Source organism: Peromyscus leucopus, chromosome 3 (assembly GCF_004664715.2).
Source record: "Peromyscus leucopus breed LL Stock chromosome 3, UCI_PerLeu_2.1, whole genome shotgun sequence".
Lineage (NCBI taxonomy): Eukaryota > Metazoa > Chordata > Mammalia > Rodentia > Cricetidae > Peromyscus > Peromyscus leucopus.
The window spans coordinates 18,008,927-18,022,713 of record NC_051065.1 but is presented as its reverse complement, the minus strand read 5'-3'; the positions used below and the strand labels follow the sequence as shown (position 1 = coordinate 18,022,713).

Genomic DNA, 13,787 nt, shown 5'->3' with positions numbered 1-13,787 from the left:
TTGTAATTTGCTTTGCAATGATTATTGCTATTTGTAACCATATCTTGTGATCACAAGACATATGTAGCTGAATTTAGAATATGTAGGGAACACAGAAACAGCAGTGCTCTTCTAAATGTCATTGACTTTGATTTTAACTCACAAAAATGTTAAAAGCTGAAGTACATCCATCTTGTCATCCATTTCTGCAATGTATTTTTAGATAATCTGAATTTTGTTGTTACAAAGCTGTTTTATTTCAAATTTCTGAAATTTCCTAGCCTCATTTCTAGTGAAACACTCACTAGAGAACTTGTGTCTAGTTCCCACTTTCAGAAAATTTGCAAGCCGAGTGTCATGTGCTACAGATTGTGTACCAGACGTACCTAGATGTAACACAATATATAACACTTGCCTCTCTTTAATTAAGCAATCACAGATGTGCACACTGTAGGTGGACTTTTCTTTCCCTCCAGCCAGTTCCCAAATAACCACATACTTATTATTAATTATAAATGCTCAGCTGATAGCTTAGGCTTGTTTTTTAGCTAGCTCTTATAACTTAAATTAACCCATTTCTAGTAACCTATGTGCTGCCTGGAGGCTCATTTACCTCATGTATTGACTTACCATGCCGCTTCTTCCCAGTCTGCTTCTTGACTTCTCTGACTCTGCCCTCCTTCCTCCCAGTGCTCTCTCTGCCCTGAAAATCCTTCCTAGCTATCGGCTAATCAGCTTTTTATTAACAGTGAGAGCAACACATCTTCGCAGTGTATAGAAGGATTATTCCACAGCAGCACACAATGATGTCTTAAACTTACAAATTTTTCTTTCCTGAGTAGCTTTTCCTTTGAGTTTTCAGTTGGGTCACAGACTACAGGAGTATTGTGCTTGTTTATTACATCTCAGTGTTTTAAAGCTCAAATATTCTCATAATGTATTTTCATTGGATTGCTTAAAATATATTCTTAAATTTGGATCTCAAAGTGTAGGTGATATGATGAAAGATCAAGGGACAACAGCAACACAACCCATTTTATTTTCCTGAAAAGTGATTTGACTTTCCTTAAGAAGGAACAAGGCAGGATATGTGTCCCAGTTTTAGCAGAGTGGTCTTGTGAAAACTGCTAACAATAAACGACCCCATTTTGTCTCCACTGGTACCTGAAGTTACATTTGGGAAAGTCACTGTATTAGTTCATAATGAGAAAACAAGGAAAGACAGAAACCTCTGCAGCTGCCTTAATCTCATTTTTTTGAGGATAAGAACAGTATAAATGTCGTAATTAATCCCAACTTTTTTTCAGTTTATTTGTGCTATTGAAAGTAAAGCAAACTGCCCAGAGGCCTAATTCCTTTTTAGGTCACTGGTTTCCAATAGAAAGAGAAGTTCACACAAATCTCCTCGTTTGGAAGCAATGACTTCAAATTACTCCTACTTCTTCTCTAAGTCTCCAATATGTTCATCTGGAAAACATTTAGTCATTTCTAAGGAGATTCCAAAATGAGGCAATCCTGGTCCACTGTCTGCCTTGTATAAAAGGTCAACCACATGATCAACTAAACCATAACATTTCTGAGACATATGGAAAAAATAATTTGCTAAAAGGAACTCTGATCATTTCAAAGGGCAGATGGAGCTCTTAAATAAAGCATATTCACTTATCAGGCTCAGTGTTTTCATATAATTTAAAACCTCTCCAAAGAAAAAGAAATATTGAAATGTTTCAGTGAAATATGGTGCTGTTTCAGACTATGTTAAATGCACTTGACACAATTTGACTAGTTAGTATATGTATGCAGAGTATCAGTTGGAGTTGAACTAATGAAAATAAGCATTGGTATCTAAATAATAACTAAACAGTACCTAATGTAATATTAACTTTTAATTAAAAATTATCCATCAACAAAGATCTTCCTGTTGATTGAATTTAAAAATTCAAGCAACAAGAGACATAATCTTTCTACTCATTTAGAACTATTGTTAAATAAAATTTATTACCTTAACATTTATGATGTGAGATTTTCTTGAGTAATTCAAACTGTGAAAAATGAAGTTGCTTGGAAAATGAGACTAGTTAAGTTAGTGTTAACTACGGCATTTCCCTAAACTCTTAGCTCTAAATCACCTGTATTATTTTCTTTCAAATTGTGGCATTTGTTTGATAACTATCTTCAAGTTTTCTGATCTTTATTTCCTTACCCAAAGAAACAACTATGTTGAAACAGAATTTTTTAATATTCAGAAACCAAAGTATTTCAGCCTACATCTTTTAAAATGAGGAACTAGTATACAACTCAATGCCCTGCTAACATTCTTTAATATGAAAGCAGAAGCAATATTAGCTGTAATTTTAATCCTTGCAGTCAATAGGAACATATTACATTATAACTTGTTCAGAGCCTACAATTCTGGTCTTAATTAGCCATCTCATAACCCCATGCTGTAGATCAAATGGGGTCATAAGAAACATAAATGGCTTACATCAAGCCAACATCACTATCAGAAAGTAACTCAAAACATGTGTTTACTGATACTCTAGGATTTATATCATCTTCATAGGAAAGACAACTTGATGGCATTAGGATCAGCTTTATCTTCATAACAGATAAGAATAAAATTCCAGGTAAATTAGATAAAGGAAGAAACCAAATTGAAGTTTCATAAAGTAAAACTGTATCTGGTGGCTCATAATCAGGAGGATTTCTTTGAAACTCGCTTGGATCAATTAAATACTAGCTAGCTAGTAAGACAAGACACCTTGAAAGCATGCTAGGCTGCTGTGGACAGATTTCAGACTTTTATATGTATCTTCAATAATTAGCCTGGAACTTAACACCTAGTATTTGTGGAAAGACAATGCATATTACATTAACATATTAGACACAACCTCCAAATTCTATACGTTTACTAATAGCACTAATTGGTTACTTGGAGCATTTAGCACAGGAAAAGGTACTTTCAGATATGTGTATAATTTTATCATGACAAACCTCTGAAGCTCTACAGAACTAGCACGCAAGGAAATTGTTTTGGATTTCATCATCTACATTAAATCCTGATATCTCTTGTACAGTTTCAAGTTTGAATGCCTCAGTAAGTTTAATGCTATTACAATTCTAGAACTGGCATTTTTTTACACTGTTTTTGTGCTATCTCTTTTCTATGTTTCTTAGTTTTATAAACTAAGTTAAAATATAAAACAGTTTTTAAAGATATATGTATGCTATATTATAAATGAATGAACATACTGAAACTCTCCTTTGCCTACCCTGATACTCTACAGTCAACCAATATTTACTGAACACTTACTAGGAGTAAAAAAATTAACATGTAAGTACTGTAGAATTTTCTTTTGGAACAATGCAAACTTCCTACAATTGAGTAGTTAGCAATTCTACACAAAAATCATTCAATTATATGCTCAAAATGGGTGAACTGTATGATTTGTGTATAGTATTTCAGTGAAATCATTGTAGGAAAAATCTGGAACTTGTGGCAGGGAAGCACTTGTTCAGACAACACTCCTTGAGTTGCTGTGCTGATGGGACATTCAGCGTACATGGTAAGCAGCGCAGACACGGCAGCCTATCACTAGCACAGAGGACTGACTCAACAGAGAGCGAGGTCCAACGTTGACTAGTACAATTTGAGGACACTCTCGACATTTGATAACACCAATTTGGTTAACAGAACTGGAGACTGACCTCTTCTCCAATATTATGACAAAACATACTGGGAATGGCTGATGTCCCTCCTTGTTTTCAAACTATACTTACATTCATTTCATATAGTAAAAGGCTAGCTATACCATAACCAGCTATGCTAATGTTCCTTAAGTAATCTGTAGATTACTTAGGCACTAGAAAACTCGAAATCAAAGATAAATTATACTGACCAAAATATTTGATAACTTAGATGAAGATTTTGGCTCATGGTTTCAGAAAGTTGAGTCCATGGGCACATGGCTCCTTATCTTTGGACCTACAGTGAGGCAGAACATCACAGCAGCAGAAACCTCTGGAGGAGGCAGCTGCTCACATCATGGCAGACAAGGAGCAAAGAGAAGCCAGGTTATCCCCTTCAAAGCTGTGCCTCTAGTAAGCTACTTTATCTAGAACTTTCCAAAATAGAGCCCTAAATGGGAATCAAATGCTTACCACATGAATTTGTGGGGGCAATTTCATATTCAAATGGTAACATTCCACATGTGAGTATAAAAAAGATCATGGGCATTTCATGGTGCATATATGCCAGTTCCTACAGGCCACCATGCAAAATTATAAATTCAAACTTCTGCAGATATCTAAACTCTTAGTAAGGTCTCTATAAAGTAAAAAAAAAAAAAAAAGGTTACATATCTCTAATACACAATAATACAAAGTTAAGAACAACTAGGGAGAATGGGATTAAAGACCAAAATCCAGTTTGGCAAAGTGAAATTCTTGTAGTTTCAGGTGTGGCATTTATATCATGATGTGAGCATGCTAATTGGTCTGGCCCAGATGGTCTAGCCCACAGTAGCCAATGGGACCTCTCACGTTGGCTCTATTGGTTCCTGTCATTTAACTTTGCAGACATTGCTGTTGGTTCTGGCATCTCTTACACCCTGGAGTCTGCACTGCAGCTTAAGTTTCATGAATCACACTGTGAGGCTACCTCCAGGGACTCGGACTTGAAAACACTATCTAGACTCCCAGGTCTTCCTTTAAATATAGGTGGAATCTTTCATGGCATTCAACAGAGTTTTACATGCCTGAAAAAACAAATACCATGTGGGTGATGCCAGGATCTACTAACAGCCTGGGCAGGAGCTAGGTCCATTTAGGCCATGTCTGCATGGGCTAAACAGTGCTTTTGTAGCTAAACACAGGGGAAACAAAACAACTCCCCCATCCCTCCGCCCCAAACAAACTTTAGAACTATGCATACAATGTTCCTTGGCACTCCCTTCTTAATGTGAAACCTTCCAAATGAGGAAAAAACTCATTCTGTGATGCCCCCATGGTATCTCTCCTACTATCCAATGAAATACATTTGCTTTCTTTTTCATGGTGTTAAGCTCTGAACAACTATATACATTCCCTTTTATGCCCACTTTAAATATTCCCTTTCTACCCAAACTACACATTTTTCAACACAGCTTTTTACTCCAATTCTTATTGTAAACCCAGCTAAAAGCTGAATGCACGGGACATGTCACAGCCAATATTAACCTAAAATTTCCTCTGCCAAATCAATGTCTTCATTTTGAATATAGCCTCACTTAGTCTCAGGACATGGATAAAAATATAGACCTTTCCAGTCTAGTTCCCAAGAGTCTCATCTCCACTGAGCACTCTATTTCTATCAGCGTTTTGGTCTTCCCAGCTCTGTTCACTACATTCTGGGACTTCTCTACAAACCCTTGAAGAATTCTTCCAACTAATTCTTAAGTCTTAAGAATCACAGATTCATCACAGCAATCACTCTACTTCTCTGGTACTGTGTGTGTGTGTGTGTGTGTGTGTGTGTGTGTGTGTGTGTGTGTGTGTGTGTGTGTACAGCTGTTCTTGTCACTGTGACAAAATACTTGACATACACAATTGAACAGGAGGGCTTGTTAGTGCTTTCAGATGGTTTAATACCTCATGGATCACAGGGAATGGGAGCGAAGACAAATTCATACCATGGTGACTATGAAATAAGAGTACAGTGAGGAAGGGGTTAGGGACCAGCTATATCTTGAAAGACAACCCACCAATGATATACTTCCTTTAACTAGGTCATATCTAATGTCTCCAAAATTTCTCAAAATAGCTTGATCTGTGAGAGACATTCTATATTCAGAACATACAAATGGTAAGTGTGAATTCCATATTAAGAGCAACGATAGTATAAAGGCATGAAGAAAAAGCCAGATGACTCCACTAACTCAATGATCACATACCACCTCTGTCATTGGTATATGCTCATTTTAAAATCCAGAATGAAGAAGCATTTCACAAACTAGATATACACCTGCTCTTTTCATTCACCAAAAGCATTTTCCAAATAACCTATCAAGGAATAATCAGCATGGTAGATGGTAAGTAGTAAATTTGTACCACAGTTGGCCCAGGCTTTCATTTGATAGATCCAAGACCAACCTTACAGTTATAAAATTCTATGAGATGGAAAAAAAAAAAAAAAAAAAAAAACTGACCAACAGCATGTTATTTTGATTTTTATTATACAGCAGAAATCTAAACGCAAGACAATGTTTTATTATTCTTGAATTGAGACCATATGCAGAAGTAGCAATTTAAAAATTTTTTTAAAAAGACTTAGTTGTAAACTGTCACATAATAGATTTACAAAAAAAAAAAAAAAAAAAAAAAAAAAAAAAAAAAAAAACATAAAAAAGACCAAATTAAATATTAGAAAATAGAGGAGTCTCTCCCTCAAACTGAAGAAGTCTTCTTTAATAGCTTTCAATGTAGCTCACTGGCAATCATAAAAAATTCAAGAAGTTCATTCATGTTGTACAAGCCCTAAAGGAAAAAACTGAGGGAACTCATTGATAATTTTCACAGCTTCATTGTAAAGTTCAAGATCTGAAAGAAACATTTAAGCAAACACTTAATTGATAGTGTATTCTGCAGCATCAACTGTTACTTGAAGGATTTCTACCTATTTTTCTTCTTTTCAGATGCTGACTTCTTTTCATAATCCATGTTTATTTAAATCTGGTGCCCCCAAAGAAAGGCCAGATGATGAACTATTTTGTTGTCTATTATATAGTTATTTTCTGCTGGGTCATAATTTCAGTGTTACTACACTGTTCAAACTTTCAATTCATATATTAGAATACTAATTTCATCATATTTTAAGCCATTTTTATTCTATAAATAGTATTTACTAAGTTTCCTTCACACACAAGAAATGCCTAGTTTAAAAGGTCTCTTCTCATTCTATACAAATTGAAAATATGCTAGGACTGAGATTTAAGACCAACACATATTAAATAAAAGTTTTTCTCCTACTTAATGAGACTACAAAATAGTATAATGCTCTACTTACCAAAACGAACACAATCTTCCTTAAACTGGACATAAGATGCACACATTATGGTTGCCTTGGCTGTGACTTTTCCAACTACTTCCACAATTCCAGAGATTTCTTCATCAAGCTAAAATGTTGACCAAAATGTCAGTAGGTGTATTGATTGACCTTTTCAATTGATGAGCTTGGAAAGCTGTTACACAGTCTCTTGTCTTTCAAATTGTTTCATAGCTTACTAATTTTTCATTGTAAAAAAGAAGCTTCAAATTTTACCAACATACAAACAGAAATACAGCTTGTAAAAAATGTTGGCATATATAACTGAGAGGATGCTCTAAGTCCTGTTATCTTTAGAAGTGGCTTAAGGTCCAAAAATACAGTTATACATATAAGGAAGGCAAAGCCATTTAAAGACACTGGGGATTTCAGAGTTCCTATAAACGGATTTGTTGGAAAAGTCTGTGAGAAGAACTGTGTATAAATCTTACATTACATGTTCTATATAGATTAAACAAACAGTATATGGATTTGTCTTCATAAAAGACTATGAAGATGTTTAAGCACATTAAACATAAAATAAAAAATAATTTAAAACATGTAATTTAAAAATTAAAAATAGAAAGTAAAGATGATTGGCAATGCCACTAGGAGGCTGAAGCAGTAGCAGCATCCAGGGCTACCACTTCAAGGCCAGGCTTTTGAATATGGAAGCAGTTTGAAAAGATTTTCATGTGTACATTTTTGAGTTTTTTTTGTTTTTCTTTTTCTTTTTTTCTTTTTTCTTTTTTTTTTTTTTTTTTTTTGAGACAGGGGTTCTCTGTAGCTTTGGAGCCTGTCCTGGACTAGCTCTGTAGACCAGGCTGGCCTGGAACTCACAGAGATCCACCTGCCTCTGCCTCCCGAGTGCTGGGATTACAGGCGTGTGCCACCACCACCTGGCAGGGTATTTTTTTAAGTAATAAAAATTGTTATCCAACCAATACTTAAGGGACATATTCAGAAACTTGGAGCTCTAAGAATCAGTATTAGAAATTGCGATAAAATATGAGGGCATGGGTTTGATTTTAAAGCTAAGGAGCTTTAACAAGCACAGCCTTCACACTCCAATCACCAAAACCAGAAATATTAAACAAAAAATTAAACATGAGACATATCACTTCAAACATACTGGCTCCATCAATTCAATGGTTCCATTTTTCCCTTCTCCATCTGAAAGAATAAACATTTTTCCAGTGGGATGAATCTAAAAAAGAAAACAAAAACCCACATAGATTTAGAAAATAGAATCTACAGGAAAAAAATGTTTAAGAACTTTATTGACAATTTACTTGAACATAAAGTAACTGGTTTTCGGACAGTTCATTTGGCTCAAGTTATAATCTTGTTACCAGATCTTATCATTGGAAGCCCAGTTAATTAGAATTTCTAGAAAACAATATTTGCTTAGTGCTACATGTGGCTTCTTGTTTTATTTGCAAAATCTGGCAACTGTATACTACAACTAAATTAAGAAAGTTTTCACTTACCTAACAGTGGGAATTCTGCTGACACTCATGATTTAGATAGTACATCTCACAGAAGGTATGCTTTTAAAATTAGGGATGCGGAACTAAAAGACCTGGTTGCCAGATCTGAGGACTTCTCTTGGAATCTGAATTGAGCTCTGCCACTTGCTGTGACCCTGAGCCTGTTTCAGTTAATTACCAACACTGGCTCAGTCAGCCTACCTGTGAAGTTAGAATAACATTCCTTTCACTTAGGGCATGTGTAAATGAAATGAGCTAGTAAATAAGTCCTTACAAATGATTTTCTTTTCCTCTGCTTTCTCAGTCACAGATTCTGACTTTGGGCTTGTTTCTTACCTATAGGACGAGGGCTGTAGTCTAAGACTGGGCTAGATAGTGAGTATCTATAGGCTATGGGAAGGACTATCAAGTAATGTTTCAGAGAAGCAAATGCAACGCGAAAGAAAACAGGCCCGTAAACAGAGACGGTTGCAAAAGACCAGAAAATAAACAGAATCATCAGCCAAGTCTGGCTAAACAAAAAACAAAAAACAAACAAAAAAACCTCAGTAGGCAGGGGAGCTAGGTTGGTAATCTTTCAACTAAATACAGAATGGGGGCGGGGAGCGTTAGAACTAAGCGCTCATTTTTTGCGTCATGAAAGAAGCGGCACCGGGATGGAGCTGCAATGGCTTAGCAGTGGAAACTCTTTCTTGTGAAAAATAAAGCAAGCTGGAGTGCAATGCTGCTTATGGCTACCTGTTTTCGCCCGCCATTCCCCAGCCACTCCCGGGTGGCCACGGTGCCCCACTCTCTTGCCCGGGCCCGCGCACCTTTTCCAGCTTCCCCACGAAGCACACGGGTCGGTCGATGAACTGCGCTAGCATGCTGGCGTTGATGCGCGCTTTGGGAAGTTCCATTACGTCCACCATGATCGTGCCGCCAACACTCAGACTTGTCTGACTCCGAGCTGGCCTCCGCGCCAACACACGCAGATTTCCCCAACACCAATCAGAGGAGACTTGCGCTCCAGCCCCACCAATCAAATCAACAGAAGAGTCTTGTTCCCTAGCAGGGGGCTGGGAGAGGGGCGCGATACGTCCGGAAGTCCAGATCCACTGCCTAGTGACGCGCGGCGTTCCGGAAGTTGCTCCGGCTGAAAGGAGTGGGCGGTGAGGGCGGGTCTTGGAGGGGCGGGGCTGAGGCTACGGACCCGGGATCTGGGGTGACGGAACGGCGACCTGACCCCGGAAGTAGGCTGAAGTACCGCGGCGGCGGGCGGCGGGCTGCGGCGGAGTCTCAGGTAGCTCTTGATTGCGGGAAGTGTCTCGATCTTCGTGCCTCTGTCCTCCGGAGGGCTGAACGGTCGGGGTAGGGGGCGGAGTCAGGCGGCAGGTCCCGGAAAGCCGTGGCTTCGGGCAGTGACAGTTATCCGCTTCTGCGCTGGAGGCGCGGGTGCGTGCCGAACCTGGGGTTTGGGTTTTTATTTTTGATCTAGTTCTACCTGAAGGGAATCATTATCAGTCATTATCCCCTCCCTCAGGAGATCGTTGCTGGGAGACTGAGGTCCATTTTATATAGCACGCTGTGTCAAGTACCTGCCCACTTTCCACACCAGCAGGAAGAGGTGCTGACCCTTTCTTTAGACCCAGGACCATTTCTAGCTTTGGCGGTCCGCAGATGTCACTTTCCTCGTTTACTGGGTGTGAGCAAATACATGTGTTTGGGCTCCTGTAGAGGAGGACCACTGGGCAGTTCCAGAGGAGACAGGCTTCACCAGCTGTTAATTCAAGCTGGTGCTCCTCCACTGGTGCCACATTTTCTCTATCTGCAAAACCAGGGGTTGACTGATTTGCAAAGTTCTAATTTGTGTTTGTAATATTATATCTACTTCCCCGAAGTACTTTGAAGCATAGAGCTGACTGCCTGAAAGATTAGGGGGAAATTATCAGATGTGCCCCTGGTTCATAGTATGACTGGAAGCTGGTGGCTATTGATTTTAAAGATGTCATCAGTGAGGACTGATACCAGGAAATTTCAGAACGAATGCATATGAAAATACCTTCAAAAGAGGTTGCAGAAATTAGAATATAATTTTAATTGGGTCTCATAATTATGTGGAAACAGTGTCTGGATTTTCCTAGAGCCACAGACTTACTATTAACCTTCAAATTAAGGAGTTACAATGTAGTCCTGCTGTTGTTTAAGATCTGCAAAGATCTGCTTTGAGATTTTTATATGGCAATTTAAGATTGAAATCCGATATGCCCTATTGAAATGATTTTAACTTTCCTTAGTGTTTATAGTTAATGTTTGTCTTAGTTCTGTTGTTGCTAAGACAAGTTTAAAGAATTCCATTAGTTGTGGGATGCATTTCGTTTGGGTCTGGCAAGTCAGTATTGCAGCATTCAGGGTACACCACCACCTTTTCTATCCTGGTGCGCAGCACCCTTTACATAGTGAAAACTAGCCAGCAGGAAGTAAGTTACCATCTCAGTTCTAGCTTGCTTTCTCTGGGTACTGTAAGCAAATTGAAGCATGTGTTCAGCAGTAGGTTCTTACCATCAAGTTATGGTTGACAGTTAAGAGCGTTGTTGGACGACTGTTGTTTGGGTGCCGCTGGGGCCCCTCTCACCTCATAGAGGGGAATCTCACATCCAGCACTGAGATTTTCATTTAATAACCCATGTCTTTTCGGGAAGCATTCTTCACCCATGCAGGGTACCTCCATTTAAACTCCTTTTAAAAACAGTTATATTTTTCAGTTAGCTTACAAAGTAGTGTGTTTCCTTGAGGCCCATTCATACATCCTTAGTCTTAGACTATTGCAGCCCCCTGCTTTACCCCCAACCTCTGTTCCCATCTCCACTTAAACCTTTCATCTCCAGTATTCTCCCAAAACAAACAGCTTTCATAGCACAAATGCTCTACTGTCCCCTCCATTCCCTAAGATTTCTCTGCTCCCATCTTTGGTTTTTGTAGCTTCCTGACTTCCACAGATACTACAAATCAAACACACAAATCTAAAATCTTGAAGCTAGGATCCATATATGAGAGAGAACACGTGATGTTTGTGTTTCTTGGCCTGGATTACCTCATTCCATATAATATCTTCTAGTTCCTTCCATTTTCTTGTAAATTTTATAATTTCATTTTTTCCCTGTACAACTGAATAAAACTCCATGGTGTATATGTAGACCTTTTCATTTTCCATTCGTCAGCTGGTGGACATTCAGGATGATTCCATTTCCTATCTATTGTCAACAGAGCATCAATGAAAATGGATGTCAGAGTATCTCTGTGATAAGGTATTGAGTGCTGTGAATATAATAAGCCCAGGAATGGTATAGCTAGGTCATCTGGTAGTTCTATATTTTAGAACTTTTTTTAGCTTTCTAAGAAACCTGTATACTGACTTCCTGTCTTAGTTACTTTTCTGCTGCTGTGATGGAACTTCATGACCCAAAGCAATGTGGTACAGAAAGGGTTTATTTTACTTACATATCCTGAATCATTGTCCACTGTAGGAAGCCAAGGCAGGAACTCAAACCAGGCTTCTGGAGGCAGGAGCTAATGCAGAGGCCATGGAAGAGTGCTGCTTATTGGCTTGCTCCTAATGGCTTGCTCAGCCCGCTTTTTTTTTTATTTAATATTTTTATTTTATAATTAACTTAATTTCACATATCAGCCACGGATTCCCCTGTCCTCCCTCCTCCCACTCCCAGCCCTCCCCCCCTACCCACCCCCCATTCCCACCTCCTCCAAGGCAAGGTCTCCTCTGGGGAGTCAGCCCAGCCTGGTAGACTCAGCCCAGGCAAGTCCAGTCCTCTCCTCCCTATACCAAGGCTGAGCAAAGTGTCCCAGCATAGGCCTCAGGCTCCAAAAAGCCAGTCCATGCACCAAGGACAGGTCCTGGTCCCACTGCCTTGGGGCCTCACAAACAGTTCAGGCTAATCAACTGTCTCACTTATCCAGAGGGCCTGGGCCAGTTCCATGGGGGCTCCTCAGCCATTGGTTCTCAGCCTGCTTTCATAAAGAACACAGGTACCCACCCACTGTAGGGTGGCCCCTTTCATATTAATTACTAATTAAGAAAATGTTCAGCAAGTTTATCTTCAACCCAATCTTATGGGGGCATTTTTTCCTATTGAGACTCCCTGCTCTTAGATGACTCTAGCATGTGTCAAGGTGACATAAAACTATCCAAGACACTTGCACAGTGTTTCACTAATTTGCATTCCTACTGTCAGTAGGAAAGTGTTGACCTTTCCTGGTATCCTCTCCTGTGTTTTTCTGATGGTAGTCATTTTGACTGGGGTGAGACGGAATCTCAAAAAGTTTCCCTGATAACTAATAATGTTGAACACTTTTAAAAATGTTTATTGGGTGTTTGTGTTTATTTTTTTGAAAATGCCCTGTTCAGTTCCATACCCTCACCACCACCCCCCTTTTTTTGATTGGGTTATTTGTTTTCTTGAGTTCTTTGTAATTCCTAAACACTAACTCTGCATTGGGTATATAACTAGCAAATATTTGCTCCCCTTTTGTAGGCTACCTTTTCATTCAATTGACAATTTCCTTTGCTATACAAAACCTTTTGAATTTCATGAGATTCCCATTTGTTGATTAGTTTTTATCTCCTGAGTGATAGAAATTCTATTCAGAAAGTTGTAGCAAGAATCGCTAAAGGTCTTATTAATAAAAACAAACCTGGAGCCAGGTATTGGGGTGAATGCTGGAAGATCAGAGAAGCAGAACAAGCCACAGCCACCTCACCTTGCCAATTCCTCAGCTGATCCTGTTTCCTCAGACTGGAAGCCTCTGAGTCCTTATCCAGAATGAATCTCAGCTGAACTGCTGCTCCAAAGCCTAAAAGCTTAACCAGCTGGTTCCTGGTTTTCACGCCTTATATACCTTTCTGCTTTCTGCCATCCCTTCCTGGGATTAAAGGCTCTTGTTACTGCCTGTCTGTTTCCAGTGTGACCTTGAACTCACAGAGATCCAGGCGATCTCTGCCTCTGGAATGCTAGGATTAAAGGCATGTGTGCCACCATTTTCTGGCCTCTATATCTAGTGTCTCTTCTGTTCTCTGACCCCAGATAAGTTTATTAGGGTGCACAATATTTTAGGGAACACAATATCACCACAGAAAGTCTCTACTATGCTTGTATCTTAGCTAGGGTTTTATTGCTCTGAAGACACACAGTGGCCACAGCACCTCTCATAAAGGAGAAGATTTAATTGGGGCTGGCTTACAGTTCAGAGATTTAGTCATGGCA

General features: G+C 38.9%; 2 protein-coding genes across 2 annotated transcripts in view; one reads left to right on the top strand and one right to left on the bottom strand.

The window, feature by feature from the left end:
* Positions 1-6,210: 6,210 nt before the first annotated feature.
* On the bottom strand, positions 6,211-9,564 carry Rpa3 (replication protein A3). The gene is made up of 4 exons (XM_028869850.2): positions 9,342-9,564; positions 8,172-8,246; positions 7,022-7,130; positions 6,211-6,555 (listed from the first exon to the last, which is right to left on the bottom strand). The coding sequence occupies exons 1-4, from the start codon at positions 9,438-9,440 to the stop codon at positions 6,473-6,475; spliced, it is 366 nt and encodes a 121-aa protein (XP_028725683.1). The 5' UTR covers positions 9,441-9,564; the 3' UTR covers positions 6,211-6,472.
* A 148-nt stretch (positions 9,565-9,712) lies between these two features.
* The window catches only part of Umad1 (UBAP1-MVB12-associated (UMA) domain containing 1), a 170,158-nt gene continuing 166,083 nt past the window's right edge, over positions 9,713-13,787 (top strand). The window contains exon 1 of the mRNA XM_028869854.2: positions 9,713-9,811. The gene's annotated coding sequence lies outside the window, so the exon portion shown is untranslated. The remainder of the gene's footprint in view (positions 9,812-13,787) is intronic.